Source organism: Cottoperca gobio, chromosome 13 (assembly GCF_900634415.1).
Source record: "Cottoperca gobio chromosome 13, fCotGob3.1, whole genome shotgun sequence".
Lineage (NCBI taxonomy): Eukaryota > Metazoa > Chordata > Actinopteri > Perciformes > Bovichtidae > Cottoperca > Cottoperca gobio.
This window is the reverse complement of record NC_041367.1, coordinates 20,602,265-20,623,796: the sequence shown is the minus strand read 5'-3', so window position 1 is coordinate 20,623,796 and position 21,532 is coordinate 20,602,265. Positions and strand designations below refer to the sequence as shown.

The window sequence follows — 21,532 nt, the reverse complement described above, 5'->3', positions numbered from 1 at the left end:
GAGTTTATTTAAATCAAGATGTAGGAGCATTTTCTCAACACATAAAGCAACACTTCATCCTTCAGTTTATCACAAACATCAACACATCTGGAGATGATCATTTGTAATCTGAAAAGTAACTAAAGCTGTCAGATAAATCTAGTGGAGTGATAAATGCTGATACATATTTGACAAACAATTTGTAGTGTATTTTGTTAACTGGAAAGTATTTATGTCATAATTATACCACTGTTTGATGAAAATAGTTTTCCAACATCAACACAGAGATCAGACTAGAATAACTCATTTATTACTGACTGCTTGTAAGTCAAAATGACACCACTACAGTGCAACAGTTTTGTGGGTCACACGTTTCGTTCCCTGGAACACATCAAACCTCTTCCTGCTCCATCACTTTAACTAGTTTTGGATAAGAAGCAGTTTATACTGTGAGACGAAGAGACTCAACATGTTTCCGTGTGTGCAGCCCAAAGCTCGGAGCAGCTCAGAGGAAAGCGTGGCGGTGGAGGACGACTGGGCGAGGAAACCCTGCTCTCTGTACGCTCCCTCCCCTCTCCTCAGGACCTCCAGTGGGACGCAGGTCCGTCCTACGCCCCAACCACGATCCTCGCGAAACTCAGGTGAGCTGCCTCAAAAAATAAAAATAAATAAAGAATGTACAGAATGTAATAAAAGATATGTACAGTATATATTAATTAAAACTGGAGGAGCTGTGCAATAGTGGTAGTAGCAGAAATGTGCAAAATAGTCAGAGGAATGTGCAAAAGTTCCCACATGAGGAGTATGAGGAAGAGTTTGTAGGGTTCAGATGTATGATCACAAAGATCATACATCCTGGAGGGACAGCAGTTTGCAACCAATCACCTTCTCCGGAGAGAGAATGATGCTGTGGTAGGGGGGCGTGGTTAGGGTGCCGGCTGCTGGTAGAGAAGTGGGAGTGTCTCAGGCGGGGATCAGACAGGTAACGTGTAGAGGGAGGGAGGGATCTGCTGCAGTCTTACCTGACCTTGTTGTGCACTTGACACTGAAACAGGAAACTGTGTACATATACACAGGGAATGTAGTACATGAACTGTACTGACTGAACGCTCCAAATGTAACCAGAATAGCACCTCCGTGTATACAAACCAATAATTAAGAATATGTTTCGTTAAAAGGGAAATATTTCAGGAGTTAGTTTGTCCAGTTTCATCCTCATATTCACTCACACAAGAGTCTAGAAAGAAAATTAATATTCGGTCCAGAAAATTGAATTTCCAATATACAACAACAGAAAGCACATGTGCATTTTTTGCAGTGCAAATTATTTCACACACTTCTCATTGTGTGTGTGTGTGTGTGTGTGTGTGTGTGTGTGTGTGTGTGTGTGTGTGTGTGTGTGTGTGTGTGTGTGTGTGTGTGTGATCCAGACCCTCCGTCCTTCCCTGTCCAGTTGATTGACAACCCGGCGGAGCTCCTTCCTCCTGAGCTCCCCCCTAAAGGCATACGCAAATGGCGACCCCCATTAAAGGTAGAACTGTGCCTCAGAGGTCCTGCACACCGCTGCTGAAATGTAGAATTAAAGTACATTTACTCAAGTACTTGTACTTTGCTTCAGTCTTTTCATGGCACTTCACATCACAGAGGGAAATATTGTACATTTGACTCATTTGACAGTTTTAGTTCATTTACAAATGAAGACTCACAAAGCACACACATAGCTTTTTAAATATTATGTTTTCTTGTAAATTAACAGTTTATACACGTACAGCTGAAACTATTAGTCGATTAATTAACTACTCGATTGACAGAAAATGAACTGTTCACTATTTTGATCAATTTAAATTAAATAATGTAAAAACATTTCATGTTTCCGGCTTCTCAAATGTGAAGATTTGCGACTTTTATTATTAATAATTGTTATGTATTAGTAATAATGTTGAGGTTTGAACTGTAAAGGTGTCACTTTGGGCTCTGGGTAATTGTGACGGCATTTCTCACTATATTCAATTAATCCATAATAAAAATCATAATCACTAGTCAATAGTTCAAAATGAGCCCCACCTCAACCAATTACATATTCATAATCATAGTAATCTAATATATAATCATATAGTAACATTGTCCTGATTATACTCTTACTTTGAGTGCAGCACTTTTACTTGTAACAGAGTATGTTCACAGTGTGCTGACACAAGCGACTATTATAAGCTTCACGTGGAAGACAAAGCAGAGCTATGAAAACAAGAGAAAGTAGAGATGATGGTGGATGTTCAGGATTGATTTATGGAAGCTAACGTTCAGCTGTAGAGTCTTTCATTTCCTTCTCTCCTTCACACTCCTGAGCGTTTCCTCTTTGCTCTCAGAACCCTGCGGAGTGTGTCAGCCCCGTCATGAAGAAACCTCCCGTGAGTTTCTGTTGTTTCTGTTCCCTTCGTCTCACCTCCTCTGCTGCTGAGCGTCTGAGAATGGGGATGAAATTAATAAGTTAATGCCCCTCCTCTCCCTCCAGGTCTACTTTAAAAAGATCTTCCATGGCTGCCCTCTGAAAATAAACTGCTCCACAACGTGGGATAACACAGCTTCCAAAGGTTGTATCATGCATCAAATAAAGTGCACAGCAGATTCTCTGCTCCCTCTTCCTTATCAAACGTGTTTTATCTGTCTGACCGCTCTTCTCTCTCCCTCAGACCAGCATCTGATCCTGGGGGCAGAGGAAGGCATCTACACCCTGAACCTGAGCGGCTCAGAGGCCACCATGGAGCTGGTAGGACCTTTATCATAATATGTGGGGTGTGGTTTAGTTTATGCTAGGGCTGGAATGTAACTAAGTACATTTACTCAAGTACTGTTCTCAAGTACAAATTTTAAGTACTTTATCCTTAACCTGAGTATTTCCATTCTATGAAACTTTATACTTCTTCTCCACTTCATATCAGAAGTCAATATTGTTCTTTTTACTCCACTTCATTCATCTGGCAGTTTTAGTTACTATTATTCATCCCGTCCCATCCAGTGAAAACCATGTACCTCCCGATGTGTTGATGTTGATGTTTGTGATAAACTGAAGGATGAAGTGTTCCTTTGTGTTGAGAAAAGTATCCTACTTCTTAATCTATATAAACTATTTAAACACCTCCTGGATCAGCTGGAAAATGCTTTGTCACAGAGCTGAAAACGTTTTACTGAGAAACTCATGAACTTTTCAGAGACACGTGTTCTCACAGGACAGAGACACTACAAACATGATGATCTTATAGAATATGATGCTTTGTGTAGATTAAACTACCAACAGGATATAAGAGAACTGTTGCAACAAAAAGCTTGAAAAGCAATGAAAGAGAAACTTGAGCAAAAAGGAAGCTGTAAATAAATGGAGTTCGTCTTTTTCTCTTTCAGTTGTATCCAGGGAAGTGCACCTGGGTCTACACCATCAATAACATCCTCATGTCTGTATCAGGTAAATTAAATAATAATAATAAAATAATAAAAGACTGCAGTTTAAGATACGTAAACATTTCTATATGGCTGAATAATTTCATTTGTTGAGTTACTGAACCTGAAACCTGGAACCTGAAAGTGATTGGAGCCAGAATTAAAGGAAAGTGTTCAAACTCTGGATATAAAATAAATATTCCTTAATTTATCTTTTGAGTATTTCATATGTCCGTCATATAATCAGTACATACAGGTGTTGCATGTGAGCTTTAACCCCAGGTCAGAGGGTTCAGAGTCTCTGTATGAGTGTTTCTCTGTCTGTGTTTGCAGGTAAATCCTCGCAGCTTCACTCCCACTCACTGAAGGAGTTGTACGAACAGGCTCGGAAAGACCAGAGGATGGTTTCCTTGCAGACTCACCGACTGTTACCAAGGTAACACAGGACCCTCTCTCTTATTTGATTGGAAAGTCTGTGTTAAAAGCTATAACATTCATTTATTTTGTCTTCAGGAAATGTGCAGTGACGTTTAAAATACCTGATACAAAAGGCTGCAAGACCTGCGCAGTTGGTGAGACAAAATACTGAATGATGGCAACAACAAAAACAAGTTTGATAGTATATACGTCTGTGCAGAGAGAATCTTTTGTTCTACAAATCCCAATTATGGAAAGATACATAATGAGCATAATGTACATTTAATCACTTTAATTTAATACATTCAACAATATAATCAGCTTGTTTGCAACACTTTGTTCTGGATTACTCATCTAAAGTGTTCTTGTCCTATTTCAGTCGCTGTGGGTGTGCGTGTGTTAATGTCCCAGCCAAACTGTATTTTGTAGTCACTTACGAGCGCCACAAGATGGCAGTAGCTACATTTAAAGTACCTTCGAAGTCCATTTACCATCCTGCAAATATGTCACATTAAAATCTGTGATGAAATGAAGGGATTTTGAAATGCTACAGGGCTCTTGATTTGAAATATAAAGATACAGAAAGTGTTGAGTTTGTATTTACAGCATAATGCAGTAAAACTAATTAAACTGGGAAAACAGGAACAGATCAGAAAGAATACTTATCAAACAGAGGACTGTCTCTAATACAAGCCTGGCTCAATTAAAGGCCTGGGACCCTCTGCAGTTGAGGTAAATAATTGAGGATTTAAGAATTTAAACTAAACTAAATGAGGCAGATTCCTGTACAGGATACTGTGCTGGTTGGTTTCACAGAGAAAAGCAACTAAAACTTGTGTCCTGCAGCAGGTAACATGCAGGGAGGCTGTGTGTTCCTGTGCTGCGGCCTGGAGTCCAGCGTGGTGCTGCTGCAGTGGTACGAACCCATGCACAAGTTCATGCTCATTAAGGTATGTGTATAAAACCTTGGGTTATTATGAAATGCGTTTTTCAATGAGGTCAAAGAAAAGCGGTTTGGAAAAAAGACACAGGGTGTAATTGTATTGAACATTCGACCGCAGCCTATGTTACATTCAGATGTGTGCAACGCTTTTTGTGTGGTGCTTCTTCAGGCATTTGGTTGTGTGTTGTGTATTTGCAGCATGTTGAGCTCTCAGGGACGCCATACGATGTGTTTGAACTGTATTATAGTCTCAGTCTTTTCTCCTGTAAAGTTCAAAATGTTCAGCTGAAGGTCGTGTGTCTAAAGAGAGAGTAAACAGGAACCCTATGACCTACTGTGGAAATACAACGTTATGTGGAAGTTGAGAGGATGCATTGTGTGATGAGTTCATCTTTGTCTTTCAGTCTTATTTGTATTGTTAACACTAACAACAGCTAATAAGACGACTGCTGGCAGGGAAATATAGCACTGCATGGTCACTATTAAAGTTAACTTTAGACCTTTGACCATAAAATGGTTTCTGGTTCTGAGACAGTCAGTTAAACACCACGCTGAGGCTCAAAGTGTGCAGGTTGAAGGGCGCTTGCATGATACACTTAACATTTCTGCTTCGCTTGCTGCATCCACAGATATTTAAAAGGAGATTAAATTCTTGACTTTCCTCTTCCATGCTGGCAGAATTTTGACTTCCCGCTGCCTAGCCCTCTGAGGGTGTTTGAGATGGTGACGGTGCCCCAACAGGAGTACCCGCTGGTGTGTATCGGCGTCTCTCGGGGGTCCAGACCCAACCTGCCCGTCATTGTAGAATACATCAACCTCAACTCCAACACATCCTGGTTCACCAACTCTGGCCTGGGTAGGTTTATTCTGCATTATTAGGTGCATTATAGAGACTTAAGAATAGCTACAATCACAACACCATGATGAAATGGCTCTACAATGGGAACAAAAACAACAAATGTCACAAGTACACAGCAACAATAATAATAGTGTGTGTGTGTGTGTGTGTGTGTTTTTACAGAGAGACCTTGCCCAGCTGTAATTCAAGTAAACCAGTTGAACAGTAGTTCACTGCTTGTCCTCATAGAAAGTAAGTCATTCCTTTAACGTCATGAACATCTAAGTTCTCACAACACAGAATGTTTTTCAGATACATAACAACACTAATATCTGTGTTCACACGGTGTATCATGTTGTACTGGGTCGACTTTCTGCAGCAGCTTCTTGAAACTTTACCTTTACATACTTTTACTTACTGTTTTACTACCTGTTTACATCTATGTATACATATATTTATTACTTCCATTTACGCAAATTTTAGAAATGTTACATTTTATCCCTATAGTTTAACTTTGTTTTAAGATTGTTTAAATACGTATTTATTCTATTTAAATTGTTATTATTATTATACGTATTCTTGATAATGTAAAAATACCAACATTATTATGTTTGTCAGTTTGTATTATTTAGTAGGTGTATGCTGTGATATGGACACTTAGGTAACAAGGTGAAAGGATTGTTCTTCTTCACCAGGCAGACATTGTTTCCAGTTTCAGGAGTGTCTTTCCCTCAGGGGCTCAGCTCTGCCCACGACTGTGATGATAGGATCTATAGCATTTCTGTCTTCTTCTTCTACTGCTCCTGTCTGCGGTATTCCAACACTAAGCCTCTCTCCTCCACAGAGTCGGTACATGTGGTGGGTCTGGAGGGGGAGCTGAAGAGCAACAGGCCTCTAACACAAGAGACCACCTTCTCTCATGATGTTGAGTCTATAGGTGAGCACACCAGAGACAAACCAGCAGTAACTACATGTACTCAAGTACTGTACTTCAAATGCAAGGTACCTTACTTGAGTATTTCCATTTTATGCAACTTAATACTTCTACTCCACTGCATCTCAGAGGTAAATATTGTACTTTTGTATCTTCGGATGTGTTCATTTTGAATGTTTGTGATGAACTGAAGGATGTGTTGAGAAGATGATCCTCCTATGTAAGCTAATTAAACTATTAAAAAAGAGACACGTGGGGCGTCCCGGTAGATCAACCGGTAGCACAGGCGTCCCATATACAAAGGCTTAGTCCTTGCCCACAGCGGCCACTGGTTTGAGTCCGACCTGTGGCGTTTGCTGTATGTCGTTCCCTCTCTCTCTCCCCTTTCACAATCTGCACTTCTCTATCATAAAGGCATGAAAAGCCCAAAAATATAACTTAAATTTTTTTTTTTTAAAAGAGACATGTGGTTCAGACAGAGAATCTACAAACATGATCTTATATAATATGATGCTTTGTGTAGATTAAACTACCAACAGGATATAAAGGAGTTTAAATGAGCACAACCTTAAACATCTGCAGCAGCAACATGCAACACACACATTAATGCAGCAGTAACATGCAACACACACATTAATGCAGCAGCAACATGCAACACACACATTAATGCAGCAGCAACATGCAACACACACATTAATGCAGCAGCAACATGCAACACACACATTAATGCAGCAGCAACATGCAACACACACATTAATGCTGCAGCAACATGCAACACACACATTAATGCAGCAGCAACATGCAACACACACATTAATGCAGCAGCAACATGCAACACACACATTAATGCAGCAGCAACATACAACACACACATTAATGCAGCAGCAACATGACAACACACACATTAATGCAGCAGCAACATGCAACACACACATTAATGCAGCAGCAACATGCAACACACACATTAATGCAGCAGCAACATACAACACACACATTAATGCAGCAGCAACATGCAACACACACATTAATGCAGCAGCAACATGCAACACACACATTAATGCAGCAGCAACATGCAACACACACATTAATGCAGCAGCAACATGCAACACACACATTAATGCAGCAGCAACATACAACACACACATTAATGCAGCAGCAACATACAACACACACATTAATGCAGCAGCAACATGCAACACACACATTAATGCAGCAGCAACATGCAACACACACATTAATGCAGCAACAACATGCAACACACACATTAATGCAGCAGCAACATGCAACACACACATTAATGCAGCAGCAACATACAACACACACATTAATGCAGCAGCAACATGCAACACACACATTAATGCAGCAGCAACATGCAACACACACATTAATGCAGCAGCAACATGCAACACACACATTAATGCTGCAGCAACATGCAACACACACATTAATGCAGCAGCAACATGCAACACACACATTAATGCAGCAGCAACATGCAACACACACATTAATGCAGCAGCAACATACAACACACACATTAATGCAGCAGCAACATGCAACACACACATTAATGCAGCAGCAACATGCAACACACACATTAATGCAGCAGCAACATGCAACACACACATTAATGCTGCAGCAACATGCAACACACACATTAATGCAGCAGCAACATGCAACACACACATTAATGCAGCAGCAACATGCAACACACACATTAATGCAGCAGCAACATGCAACACACACATTAATGCAGCAGCAACATGCAACACACACATTAATGCAGCAGCAACATGCAACACACACATTAATGCAGCAGCAACATGCAACACACACATTAATGCAGCAGCAACATGCAACACACACATTAATGCAGCAGCAACATGAATCCAGAAACATCACATGTAATAAACACTGACAGGAACATTTTACTGCACAATCAATACTTTTACTTTTCACACTTTACCTACATTCTGCTGAGACATACTTACATGATTTTACTCAAGTATGGCTTTGAATGCAGGACTTTTACTTGCAACAGAGTATGTTCACAGTGTGGTGTTAGTACTTTTACTGAAGTAAAGGATCTGAATACTTCTTCCACCACTGCTGACCAGTGATGGTTAATATTATAGATGATTAAAGCTCAGCATTGACTGTCTGTGTGTGTGTGTCTCTGTGTCTGTATGTCTGTGTGTCTGTCTGTCTCTGTGTGTGTGTGTGTGTGTGTATGTGTGTGTGTGTGTGTGTGTGTGTGTGTGTGTGTGTGTGTGTGTGTGTGTATGTGTGTGTGTGTGTGTGTGTGTGTGTGTGTGTGTATGTATGTGTGTGTGTGTGTGTGTGTGTGTGTGTCTGTGTGTCTGTGTGTGCGTGTCTGTGTGTTTGTGTGTCCAGTGTATTTTGAGGACACTCTGTTGGCAGTGTGGCGTCACGGCTGGCAGAGGAGAGGACAAAGTTTCACTGAGGTGCTGGAAGAGAGCATGGACCCCAGGAAGATCTACAGACTGGTGCAGTCAGACAGGTACAGCATCTTCACTCTTCACTCTTCACTATGGTGTCGAGTTAGTTTCTGCAGGTGGCGGATCTTTTATTTCTCTATTGTTCAGTGTTTCTCGTTGCTGCTGCCAACTAACCAGCTCAGCTTCTGTTTATTACAAACATTTGGGGAATGTAAAATCCTTCACACTGCAGGTATAATGCTTAACATGTTCACAATCATAGTTCAGCGTGTTAGCATGCTAATATTTACTCAAGTACTGTACTTATGTACCGTTTTGAGATACTTGTACTTTTGAATATTTCTATTTTATGCAACTTTATACTTCTACTCCACTACAGAGGGAAATGTTGGGCTCCAGATTGCAGATTTGCTGAGTCAGTAGAATTCATCCTCTGAGAGTTTGAGATATTTCAGTCGACCAAAGTGACTGACCGATCTGAATATTAGGATGTATTATAGATTTGCATTGTGTGACCCTATCCCTTCATAATGTACATTATCCTCTGACCACCCTGACCTTCTCACTGCAGGATGGTCGTCCTGGAAACGCGTCAGACGGAGGACCAGTCGGGGCTGTCCAACCTGTACGTCCTGGAAATTGCTGAGAACTACGTTATGCTGACCTGACGCTCCTGTCTGCTGGAATAGGGCATCATGGGAGACTCCCACTTGTATATGAATGCTTCAGGACTTTCATATATCATCAGTAACTCTGACGGGCATGGATGCCACAGTATTTTATTTTCTAATGGGAGGAGATATGTCATAAGGTAATGATGGCAGGATGTTGCAAATTCATACTGACCTGAGAGGATTGTTGTGTTGTTGCCTTTGTCCCTCCAATCTGGAAGAGTCGCTCTTATTTATCCCAATTTCAACTTGTGAGATCCAGAATAACCTCCAGATTCCAGACAGCTGAGAAAACCTTGAATGAACAGTAAAGGAAGGACCTCCAACACTAAAGAGGAGAATCTACTTTCTTCTGCAGCAGCCGCCTGCAGGGATTGAAATATTTGATGGCTTCCAGAGGATTTTACTTACACACGATGAAATGTGCTGATCTCTGAGCAGAGCAGTTACTGTTAATGAAAGGTGATCGGTTAGTCCTTTGTATTCCCGGCTGCACCAGTTACCTGTTAGGGGCTGGTGACACCAGAGGGAGAGTGAAAAGTCAAATAAACTATTTGTATCATAAGATAAACCGTCTTTGGTGCATTTAAATGAAGTGTTTTGGTGATTGGTGTCTTTTCTTACATATACACTGCTGTTCAAAAGATTGTAATGATATATTGATGTTTTTCTGCTTTCCTTTAACAATAACTATTTAACCTCAGATAAAAAACGACAACATTATAATTCCAATACCAAATGTCTTATTTGAATTTGAAATAGTTTTGGGCCCAAAGGAAGAAGTATTAAATGATTCAAACCTTCACTAGATGTCCCCACAGTGTTGCATGCATGTTGAAGTGTATACATTTCAAAGCTGGAAAAAAGTTAATGAAATGATGAAATCTTTGTATTTATTGTATGCAGCGAACATCCAAAGATCATAATTTGCAGAGACACAGCAGACACTGCGACTTTTGGAGAAACCTACATTTTTGGTTCAGGGATTCAAACATCAACCAAATAAATAATTGTGCAGTAAAATATTGTTATACAACCATCCATTTAAAAAACTAGACATATTAAAGTTATAAAAAATCATATCATAACTTGTGCGTAGCTCTACCTTGGGTAGGGGTTTCCTCTACTATTAATTAAGCGAGTGAGTGTCACATAGTTGTGGCGCTTCCTGTGTCCACCCCTTAACGTGAACATGTGTTGCTAGAAAGAAGATGTAGAATATTTAAATGTACTCAAAGCCCTACAGAAGTGAATTGTTTTCAATTCATTATTCACTGCTTTATAAACAATTACAGGAGACTCGTGTAAAACAAAGAATTCCATAATACATTCATAAATACATCATTTTCATAATTGAATCAAATTTAGCCTTCTGAAGACATGATATGGGCGTGAGGGCAGTCGTGAAATGTAACTAAGTACTAAATACTTAAGTTGAGGTATTTGTAGTCTACTTTACTGGAGTATTTCCATGTGATGCTACTTCTACCTAGAGTTTTTAAAGGTGTCACAGGGAGGTTAAGTGAGGGGTAAAGGAAGCAGCTGTCCCAGGCCGGGTGCCCTCTCTAAACCCCCGACACATTAGTGCGCAGTGCCATACTGGGCCAGCAGCAGCAGCAGTCAACGCATCATCACACGTAGTCTACTTTACGCACACTGGATGAACGGAGTCAGAGACCCGGTGGATGAGGATGCTTACAGCGGCTCAGAAGGGCTTTCTTTCAGGGTTTATTTACCAGGTAGCAGCAGTTTGGTCAAAAATGCACTGGAGCAGACCGGGTGTGCTGGTCGGCCTAGCTGATCTCGGCAGCTCAGCATCGCCTCACTCAATTTGATTCTAGTACTTTTTTTATTTATTAAAGCGATATTATTTCCAGGTCAAAATCTCAGTTTCCTGTGCGGCTTGTTTGTACTAAAAATGGCCGGAGATGGCGGCGCTCTGAAGGATATCAATGAGATTAAATCCCAGTTCCGGACCAGAGAGGGTTTCTACAAGCTGCTCACCCTCTCCGACTCGCAGCAGCGGGGCGGGCTGCCGCGGGGTCCGTCCGCCGGAGCCACGCTGGGCCCCGGGGCTGGACCCGGTACGATACCCGGCGGAGGGGTCGGGCTGCTGCAGGGGCCCGGGGCTGCCGCCGCCTCCTCATCCAATGCCGCAGCCAACTCCTCTCCAGCGGGCTTCCTGCCTCCGGTCCGGGTCTCTATGGTCAAGCTGCAGCCGGAAGACCCGAGCGAGGAGTCGGAGCGGGTGTGCTTCAACATCGGCAGGGAGCTGTATTTCTACACGTACACCAACATCAAGAAGGTGAGCCTGTTCTCCTCCTCCTCTGTTAGCCAGAATGACAGATTGGATGGTCAGGGTTAGCTTAGCATGCTAGCCTCCTGTGCTTATTTAATGCTACTATTTCATCATATGTTTTATTCCGAGGCTGCTCGTGCTGCAGTGAGAGCGTGCACATATTAAATCTTAATTTTTTTAATGCAATGATATGAAGATGCATTACTATGTGTGAACAGACAGTGAATGGTGCATCATGCAGACAGATGCACTGTGTCAGTGGACGCTGCAAGAGGGCAACAGTGTTACTACACGAGCAGGAAACACACAGGAAGCCTCTCACTTGACTCTGTTCACATGAAACCATGTGAACTAAAAGCTGCTTATTGTCTCTACTGCACTCCGAATGTTAATATGAATGTGCTACTCCTCAACCACTGCACTTAAGTAGTCCTGCAAATTCGAGGTACTTGTACTTTATTTGAATATTTCCATTTTATGCAACTTCATACTAAGAGTCCACTACATCTCAGATACATATTGTACTTGTTACTCCACTACATGTGTTTCACAGCTGATAACAGTTGTTCATCTCCTAACTGTCCAGTGAAAACCATGTATATCCAGATGTGTTGATGATGTTTATGATAAACTGAAGTGTTTCTTTATGGGTTGAGAAAATTCTCCTACTTCTTAATCTAAATAAACTATTAAAAAGCCTCCTGGATCAGCTGTAAAATGCTTCATCACAGAGCTGAAAACGTTTTACTGAGAAACTCATGAAAAGTTCATTTATTAGACACGTGGTTCTCACAGGACAGAGACGCTACAAACATGATGATTTTATAGAATATGATGCTTTGTGTAGATTAAACCACCAACAGGTTATAAAGGAGTTTAAATGAGAACAACGTTAAACATCTACAGCAGCAACATGCAACACACACATTAATCCAGCAGCAACATGTAACACACACATTAATGCAGCAGTAACATGCAACACACACATTAATGCAGCAGCTACATGCAACACACACATTAATGCAGCAGCAACATGCAACACACATTAATGCAGCAGTAACATGCAACACACACATTAATGCAGCAGCAACATGCAACACACACATTAATGCATCAGCAACATGCAACACACACATTAATGCAGCAGCAACATGCAACACACACATTAATGCAGCAGCAACATGCAACACACATTAATGCAGCAGTAACATGCAACACACACATTAATGCAGCAGCAACATGCAACACACACATTGCAGCAACATGCAACACACACATAATGCAGCAGCAACATGCAACACACATTAATGCAGCAGTAACATGCAACACACATGCAGCAACATGCAACACACACATTAATGCAGCAGTAACATGCAACACACACATTAATGCAGCAGCAACATGCAACACACACATTAATGCAGCAGCAACATGCAACACACACATTAATGCAGCAGCAACATGCAACACACACATTAATGCAGCAGTAATATGAATCCAGAAACATCATATATAATAAACACTGACAGGAACATTACTGCACAATCAATACTTTTACTTTTCATACTTTAAGTACATTGAGCTGATGATCCCTACTTTACTTCAGTAAGGAATGCAGGACTTTTACTGTATGCTGAGATCCTCTTTATAGCACTCACACTGCATCACAGGCTCTGCTGTCTCATCATGGAGTGCATGATGTAAACTACCATTTAAACGTTTGTAATCTCCTGCCACAAAAGCTTGACTGAGTCCAGTCAGATGACTAAGAGGACTGTCTCGGGTTAGCACTGCTGGAACATCAGCTGAACATACTATGAACTGACAGATCACAGTTTGAACCTCTTCATCGTAACACTGAGTAGACTGCAGAGGGCTAAAGAAAAACAGACTCAATATTTAGAGCCCAACTGCACCGTAGTGGTTCAATAATGATGGAGGGTCATTTATGCTGTTCTGCACCGGAACACTAATTCAAAATTCTCCTTTTTTTGGGCCAAAACTATTTCGAATTTAGCCAATTTTGTATTATTGTCAATGCTTTTAATATATTCAGTTACAAATATAATTTCACAAAAATAACATAAATGTGACTCTTTGAGTCACTTCCCTGAGGGATGAAGTCGTATCTGCATTTGTCTCCAGTTTCTCCTCACACAGCTGGTTTTTAGCGTTGGGAGATGAAATTGCTTGCAGCAAACTGCAACACTTGCTTCTTAATGAGAAATGCTAATAAGCCATTTAGAAGGAACTGCAGGACAAATGTAAAAAAACTTCCCCTCCTCTAACTTGACATGGATCAATGAGGGAAAATGTTGTAACTGACTACCTTCTTAAAATGTCAAGGCTTCTCCTTCACGGTGCAATGTCAGTCACGTGTCTTTAGATTCATCATTTTCTCTTTTCTGGGTCATAATAAAATGACTCCACAAGCTGATTTTTCCAGGAATTTGTGTCTTTATGACTGACGAACATACTGTATGTGTAGATGGCTAATTTCAGCAGGAAATCACTTGCAGGCACATTCACATGTAACAGACTGAAGATGTCAACATCAGTGCACATTTAGTACAATCACAATCTTTTTTATGTCAAAGAACGTTGAGAGGAGATGTTGTTTTAAATGTGTGCTCAGTCTTCCTGCTGCTAACACAGTGACTGATCTAACTGCGGAATTTATTTACATTTATATTTAATAAGCAGGGATGCACCGACTGATACTCGAGGTATGTGCCGAGACCAAGTACAGATCCGATACCCGCCATGTAATGATGTATTAGCAGTGGTGACATGTAAGTGAATTTACTCAAGTACTGTACGTAAATACAAATTATGCATCTCAGAGGCAAATATTGTACTTTTTACCGCATTACATTTGTTTGACAGCTTCAGTACTTTTCAGATTACAGTTGTATCTACACATTGAATTGGGGTGACCTTTCGGGATGCTGTTGTACAACAATATCATGAGCAGGAGCTCCTGCCATGCTCCTCTCTGGTCTTTTGTGGTGTTCTGAATCTTTGATGGATTTCTCCCTGTATGCTTGTTGAATGTGGGCGCACAGAGCAGCTCTACAAACCATTTCTCCTTCGTTCTGACATCAAAACCTGATGTTTACCGTTGAAAAATGTTTTTCTATTAAACTCTGCTGTTGAAATATCTCAAGGAGAATTTTTCCTCCACTAAGCTTGCCATTTATCTGTCAAATAGAAATGAGCAAATGATAAATGAGCCTAGAAATGTAAGAAACACTGTCAGCAGATGTTTGTAACTGTGATAAATTGTTTTAGTGGGGGTTCTTGCATTCAAATGAATCTTGTGGGACAAATGAAGCCCCTTTAAGGACCTCTCAACGTCCCTGAAACTCAGTTTGTGAACCTTCACTTTCTCGGCTGATGTTTTGCTTGTGCACCACTGTTCTCCTTCCTTATCTGCAGGCTGTAGACCTCAGTAAGCCGATAGACAAGAGGATCTACAAGGGGACTCAGCCTACATGTCACGACTTCAACCAGTACTCCGCCACAGCGGAGAGTGTAGCTCTCATCGTGGGTTTCTCAGCCGGACAGGTCCAGTATCTCGACCCCATCAAGAAGGAAACCAGTAAACTCTTCAATGAGGAGGTAATGTATTTGTCTGTGTGTGTCTGTTTTCCTGTGAGTTGCTAAAGGGGCAGGGATTGTGTGTTGTCGTGGTCGAAGCCTTCTACAATACAATTAGTCATTTGTCATTCTTGTATCGATTTCTTTGCCCTGGTTTGGATGCTGTGATGTGGCCTCCATGCCTCTACGTCAGCGTTGTCCCTTTACCTTGCTTTCACATTCTTTTTCTGCGTCTCCTGAACTGCCTCTTTCTGTTTAATGGGAATCTCTTTAATGTACATGTGCACGACTGCATGCAGGTAGACTTTGTGTTTGGACGTCTCCTCAATCTGTTCACCTCCGTGGGATTTGCTTCTCTTTAATATTTATCTTTCCTCATCTTCCACCCCCTTACTCCCTCTCTGTTGGTTTCAGTCTGTCTGCTGCAACTTGTTTCTTGAACTCTCTACAGACTTTCTCTCTCTCTCTCTCTCCCCATGCTTCCTTTCTACGTACGCTTCTCTCAATATTTTCTATTGAATTTCTTTTAGATCACATATTTTGCTAGCATTAAGGTGGCTGAACATAGTGTCACATTAAAACACAAAGCAAACTAAGTATTTATAATATCTTATTCTTTACTCTTCTCTTCCCATTCCTCCATTCTTTCATCTCCTCTTCCATCGTTCCATCTTTCCTATTTTCGTTGAAATCTCTTCTCCCTCTCCCTCTCCACTCCCTGACCGCTCCCCGTCCACCTCCTTCCTCCTCCTTCCTGTTTTCCAGAGGTTGATAGACAAATCCAAGGTGACTTGTCTAAAATGGCTTCCCAAGTCAGAGAACCTGTTCCTGGCTTCCCATGCCAGCGGCCACCTCTACCTCTACAACGTGGACCATCCATGTGGCACCACAGCCCCTCAGTACTCTCTGCTGCGGCAGGGAGAAGGCTTCGCCGTCTACGCCTGCAAAACCAAGACGCCTCGCAACCCGTTGTTACGATGGGCTGTAGGTGATGGAGGCCTCAACGAATTCGCTTTCTCCCCGGATGGCGTGCATGTGGCATGCGTTGGCCAGGACGGCTGCCTGCGTGTCTTCCACTTTGACTCAATGGAGCTGCAGGGGGTGATGAAGAGCTACTTCGGTGGGCTGCTGTGTGTGTCCTGGAGCCCCGATGGGAAATATCTTGCAACAGGCGGAGAGGATGACCTGGTTACCGTCTGGTCATTTGCAGAAAGCCGTGTGGTTGCAAGAGGTCATGGCCACAAGTCCTGGGTCAATGTAGTGGCGTTTGACCCCTTCACAACTTCCCTGGAAGATGAGGAGCCTATGGAGCTTAGCGGCAGCGAGGAGGACCTCCAACAAGGACCATCAAATAACTCCATGCACTTCGGCCGGGTCCGAACAAGCAGCACGTTGTCGCGTCTTTCTCGACACAGCTCTAAAGGTGGCGGCTCGCCTTCGGTCACATACCGGTTTGGCTCGGTGGGGCAGGACACCCAGTTCTGTCTGTGGGACTTGACAGATGACGTCTTATACCCACGTCTGCCGCTGTCCCGCGCCTTTACTAACACTTTTGGACCCTCACTGTCCAACTCTGGCAGTGGGGTGGTCAACAGCACCTCAGGTGTGGGAGGAGGTGGAACGGTTGAGGGGCACCATCATCCGCCTAACACTAACACTGGTACCACCAACCCACCAACGCTCCCCTTACCGCTCCCTCGCTCCCTTTCCCGCTCCAACTCTCTGCCCCACCCCGCTGTGGCAAATGTCTCCAAGGGCCAGGGCGCCTCAGAGGGAGGCGGGGGAAGTGGAGGAGGTGGAGGGAGCAGCGTCGGAGGAAACAGCACCCCATTCAGCATCGGCCGTTTTGCCACGCTGTCACTCCATGAGCGAAAGTCGGACAAGTCTGGATGCAGTAGTGGGGTGGAGAAGGAGCACAAGAGGTACCACAGCCTCGGCAACATCAGCAAAAGCAACGATAAAATCAACGTTGCGCCGAGGAGCAACCGACTGGACGCTGCCAAGGTCCTGGGAACCACGCTGTGCCCACGCATGCACGAGGTGCCGCTGCTGGAGCCGCTGGTGTGCAAGAAGATTGCACATGAGAGGCTGACTGTCCTGGTGTTCATGGACGACTGCATCATCACAGCCTGCCAAGAGGGTCTCATCTGCACCTGGGCACGGCCGGGCAAGGCGGTGAGTCTTCAATGAACCTTTTACAGTAGAAAACATCGAATTATGAAATACATTAATACTTTGGCTACAACCAACAATTATGTATTATTATTATTTTCACAATTAAATAATAATTGTCTTTGCTTTGTTTGACTTTGTTGGCTACCACAGTGTTTGATGTATAGTGTAGGGAGATTGTTTATTTTTATTAAAATTGTTTTTACATTTCAGAATTCTCCTTTTAAGTCATAAAGTCTCATATTTAGTTCCTTTTTAAGATCTCCCGCTGGGTTTCACATATAGTATGTCAGGACATTCATTATGAAATGGTCCTTGCTGTGAGATGTTAGTATAAAACAGGGCTTGAATTCAGATAGTAAAGGATTACTTCAGATTTTACATGGTCATAGTCAGGGGGAAGTTTAAACATGAGGACAATTTATACAGTATCTGTTGCAGTCTATTTTGATGTGTTTCCCTTTCATTTAGAAAAATAAAACTCTAACTACTCATTTGAAATGGTCATAGTCAGTTTAATTTATGAGGACATTTTCAATGTGTAACAATATCATTGAGTCCGGGACATTTAGAACAGGGATTCATTTCCTTTTCACCAAACCTACTATGGAAATTGTTTGATCAAATTAAGACTCTTTCTGCACTTATAAGTGTAGTGTAGATGTTCTTGGTCTGATTGCCTCTAGTGCGTAACTTTCCTTTATGTTTTGTCTCTCAGAACTTGACAGCACAGAACGGGAACTCTCCGAGCGGCACGGTGGTATAGCTGGAGGAGAAGCTTTGCACTCATCCCTACCCCCATCCACCCTCTCCACCAATCCTTAAATATGTCAAAATGGGGCCAACAACCAGAGACCGTACCCTACCGTACCTACCACTGCAGTATCATAGCATCAGTATAACCCTATGTACCTGCCAAGACCCAAACCCTGATTTCTCTCACGGCGGCCAGTTTGGTGGGAAACACTTCCTGAATCATCGAACTAACATTACTTACAACAGGTTTATGAAGTCTTAAGATAGACTTCAGAAGTTAGTTGGCGGTCTTACGGACACCCCTTGTGTCTGGGTGTTTCATTGTTTGGGTGAGGCCCCTGAGTTCCAGTAAAGAGAGGTACTACTGCATAACATGATATTTTAGAAAACAGTGTTTTTTAACAGGGGTTTTCTATTTCAACATGATGAAGAAATGGTTTTCCCAGTTTGGAGTGGAATAATTTGACTGGCCTGCACAGAACCATCAACTCAACCCCACCCAACGCATGAACTGGAGCAGCGACTGTTAGTCAGGCCTTATTACTTTATCACCTTACTAATGCTCTTGTGGTTGAATGGGAGCAAATCCCTGCAGACAGGCCATACATTCGGATGGACAGGAAATCTTAGAAGAGTGGAGGCTCTTAGCAGCAGATTAATGCTAATGTTCACATACATTTGGCCATATAATGTTTTTGAAACTTTGCTTGGTATCTGCCCCACAAAGGCAACAGTAGTAACTATATTGTTTATTTAACATTTAAGTAGTTCTTCCTGCTTAAATTTAGATCCAGGATTCTAATGTGAATCAAGTTTCAAGTGAAGTTTCAGCAGTCAGTGCCCTGACCATGATGTAACTTTAGATTTATATATGTCAGATTCCTGATGGTCAGCACCAGAGCAGGACGTACTACTTCAGGGAGGGTTTCCCACCTTGTGCCATTCTGGTTTAAGTTTATTCCCAGAGCTTGGGCCCTCTGCCTTCATTTCACCCCTCCATGATTCTCTGCAGAACGCCTGCATCAAACAAACAGAGCTACTTCCAGTCTGCAGCCCTGAAGCAACACGGAGCGAGCAGCAAGCTCAATCTTCATTCGTCCTCTGATCCCGCCCCCATTCCCCCTCGTGCAAAAGACTCTACAAAAGCCACGGCCATTGTATTTAAGTTATTTATTTTATCACAAGACTGTGTAGTAATTTATAATGTATATACTGAAAATACTCTATAAATACAAAAAAGACAAACATGTATGGAAATAATGACTTGACAGCAAGGAAGAAAAAAAACCAGGAAAGATGAAGAATATTAATATATGAAGATCCTTCTATTGTACATAGCAACTTCAGTTAAAAAAAATGAATGTCTGCTGTTTTAGGGAACTTGAAGATGTCAATGTGTTTTTATTTTGTGTGATAAAGTTTCTCCAGTTTGTCCCTGGAAGCGAGCTAGTGGAAGCATTTAGGGTCCAGTGTGACTTTATAGAGAGGCTGACCCGAGTGGAGCACAGAGAGCGACCTTCGAGGCTGATAGCTGTACAGCTGACTGTCCGAGGTCATGGGTCTGAAGAATACTAACTCTCCTGTTCACCATGTGTGGACAAACCGCATCTTAATAAATCAAGAACAAACACACACTCTTGCACATTCCGGATGTAAAACGGCTCTCACACACACACACACACACACACACACACACACACACACACACACACACACACACACACACACACACAAAATCCCCTTATGGTGTAGCATCATATATACTGTATCTTCATTCCTGTTGCACCTCAATTGCCTCTTGCAAGAATTTGCACATATAATAAATCCACAGTCCATCCTGAGCTGCCTGATAAGTGACACACGGTGTATTATTATCTTGTCTGCTCGACCTCTGTGCACAAGCAGCTCCCACATCCCCACTATTCACTGGATATATTTGGTGCAGAGGATTTAAAAAGTGTACATCTTCACAATTTGGATCCTGCTTATCAAATTCTGGTGCTTATTGAATCTTTGTTCAGATTCCTGACATGATATGCGAGTAAGAAAAGAAACTAAAATAACCACCTAGATGTTTTTGCAGGTTTTGGGCTGCCTGCCATAAATCTGCCGAAAGGTATTTTGTGATTATTTTTCATTAAAAGTTCAAGTTAAAATAAAGAAAACTAAGTATTCTATAATACGTTTATTGTTTGCCGTTTTACATTTGTTTTTACTGGAGTTGGGCGTGCAAAGATTAGCTGATGTTGAGGCATTATAAACAAGACAGGGGACATTAAAAATGAATGTTCATTTAACTTTATTATTCAGTCAGACATTGTGTTGTCACGTCAGCTGATTCATTGTTATTTTGTTCTCCACACACAAGCTGCAGTGGTGGTTGATGGGAGCGGTTAATGTTTTTCATCTTTTCCAATTTAGGCCTAAGTGTTTATCCATGCGAGCGGCTAGCGGCAAGGGATGGCAATGTTTGTGTGTCTGTCATTTGTACAGACATGCGTGCAGTGGCGGGCCGTGCACTTCCCACCTAGGCCTTCAGTGATGTCCTACACAGTCCTACCTGAATTATTCCACCTCTTAATGCCACCATTATGATGCCATGGCTCTAGAAACTATACATTTAGAGACCAAATCGATCTCTTGTCCTCCTTCAGCCATTGTGGGTTGAAAAAAAACAGCTTGTAGAAATCTAAATTAGCTCGTTCAAAGTTTGCTAGCTCTGCCTCTCAATAGTGCCTATCCAATCAAAAGACGTGCACGTGCTGACGTTATCGTACGCCTGCTAGCTGGCCCCGGTGTCGCCAACTCGAAATCTGATTGGTTAACGCCACAGTTTTGTCTCCGCACTGTTGATTCTGAAGGCCTAAGGGCAGATTTCGTGGACCCTGGCAACACATTATGGTTGAAATATGATTGGATAAAAGCTCTAACATAAAGGCCAGACCTCCAAATCTCGATCTGAGGCTGGAAGCAGCGCAACCAAGAGGAAAGCTATGACATGAAGAGAATAGACTATGGGGAATAATTTAATA

At 42.1% G+C, this 21,532-nt stretch overlaps 2 protein-coding genes across 4 annotated transcripts in view; both read left to right on the top strand.

The window, feature by feature from the left end:
• Positions 1 to 10,268, top strand: part of map4k1 (mitogen-activated protein kinase kinase kinase kinase 1) — a 35,502-nt gene extending 25,234 nt beyond the window's left edge. The window contains exons 19-32 of one of the 3 annotated variants that reach the window (XM_029446846.1): positions 467 to 620; positions 1,410 to 1,510; positions 2,346 to 2,387; positions 2,492 to 2,570; positions 2,670 to 2,746; positions 3,379 to 3,439; positions 3,748 to 3,850; positions 3,928 to 3,986; positions 4,678 to 4,781; positions 5,453 to 5,630; positions 5,796 to 5,864; positions 6,457 to 6,549; positions 8,938 to 9,064; positions 9,574 to 10,268. In XM_029446846.1, coding sequence (XP_029302706.1) covers positions 467 to 620; positions 1,410 to 1,510; positions 2,346 to 2,387; positions 2,492 to 2,570; positions 2,670 to 2,746; positions 3,379 to 3,439; positions 3,748 to 3,850; positions 3,928 to 3,986; positions 4,678 to 4,781; positions 5,453 to 5,630; positions 5,796 to 5,864; positions 6,457 to 6,549; positions 8,938 to 9,064; positions 9,574 to 9,670 — 1,344 coding nt within the window. In that variant the 3' untranslated portion in view covers positions 9,671 to 10,268. Of the gene's footprint in view, positions 1 to 466; positions 621 to 1,409; positions 1,511 to 2,345; positions 2,388 to 2,491; positions 2,747 to 3,378; positions 3,440 to 3,747; positions 3,851 to 3,927; positions 3,987 to 4,677; positions 4,782 to 5,452; positions 5,631 to 5,795; positions 5,865 to 6,456; positions 6,550 to 8,937; positions 9,065 to 9,573 lie in introns of all 3 variants that reach the window. The other 2 variants (XM_029446843.1, XM_029446844.1) reach the window with 2 other exon arrangements.
• A 799-nt stretch (positions 10,269 to 11,067) lies between these two features.
• LOC115018150 (WD repeat-containing protein 20) lies at positions 11,068 to 21,065 on the top strand. The gene is made up of 4 exons (XM_029446997.1): positions 11,068 to 11,978; positions 15,411 to 15,593; positions 16,338 to 17,747; positions 18,463 to 21,065. The coding sequence occupies exons 1-4, from the start codon at positions 11,592 to 11,594 to the stop codon at positions 18,508 to 18,510; spliced, it is 2,028 nt and encodes a 675-aa protein (XP_029302857.1). The 5' UTR covers positions 11,068 to 11,591; the 3' UTR covers positions 18,511 to 21,065.
• The last annotated feature ends 467 nt before the right edge of the window (positions 21,066 to 21,532 follow it).

What these genes read in the sequence shown, in the direction of transcription:
- LOC115018150 (XM_029446997.1), top strand. Translation starts at nt 11,592, where the DNA reads ATGGCCGGAGATGGCGGCGCTCTGAAGGATATCAATGAGATTAAATCC. An exon ending in CGTACACCAACATCAAGAAG is followed by an intron (nt 11,979 to 15,410) that starts GTGAGCCTGTTC and finishes CCTTATCTGCAG; the next exon opens with GCTGTAGACCTCAGTAAGCC. An exon ending in GTAAACTCTTCAATGAGGAG is followed by an intron (nt 15,594 to 16,337) that starts GTAATGTATTTG and finishes CCTGTTTTCCAG; the next exon opens with AGGTTGATAGACAAATCCAA.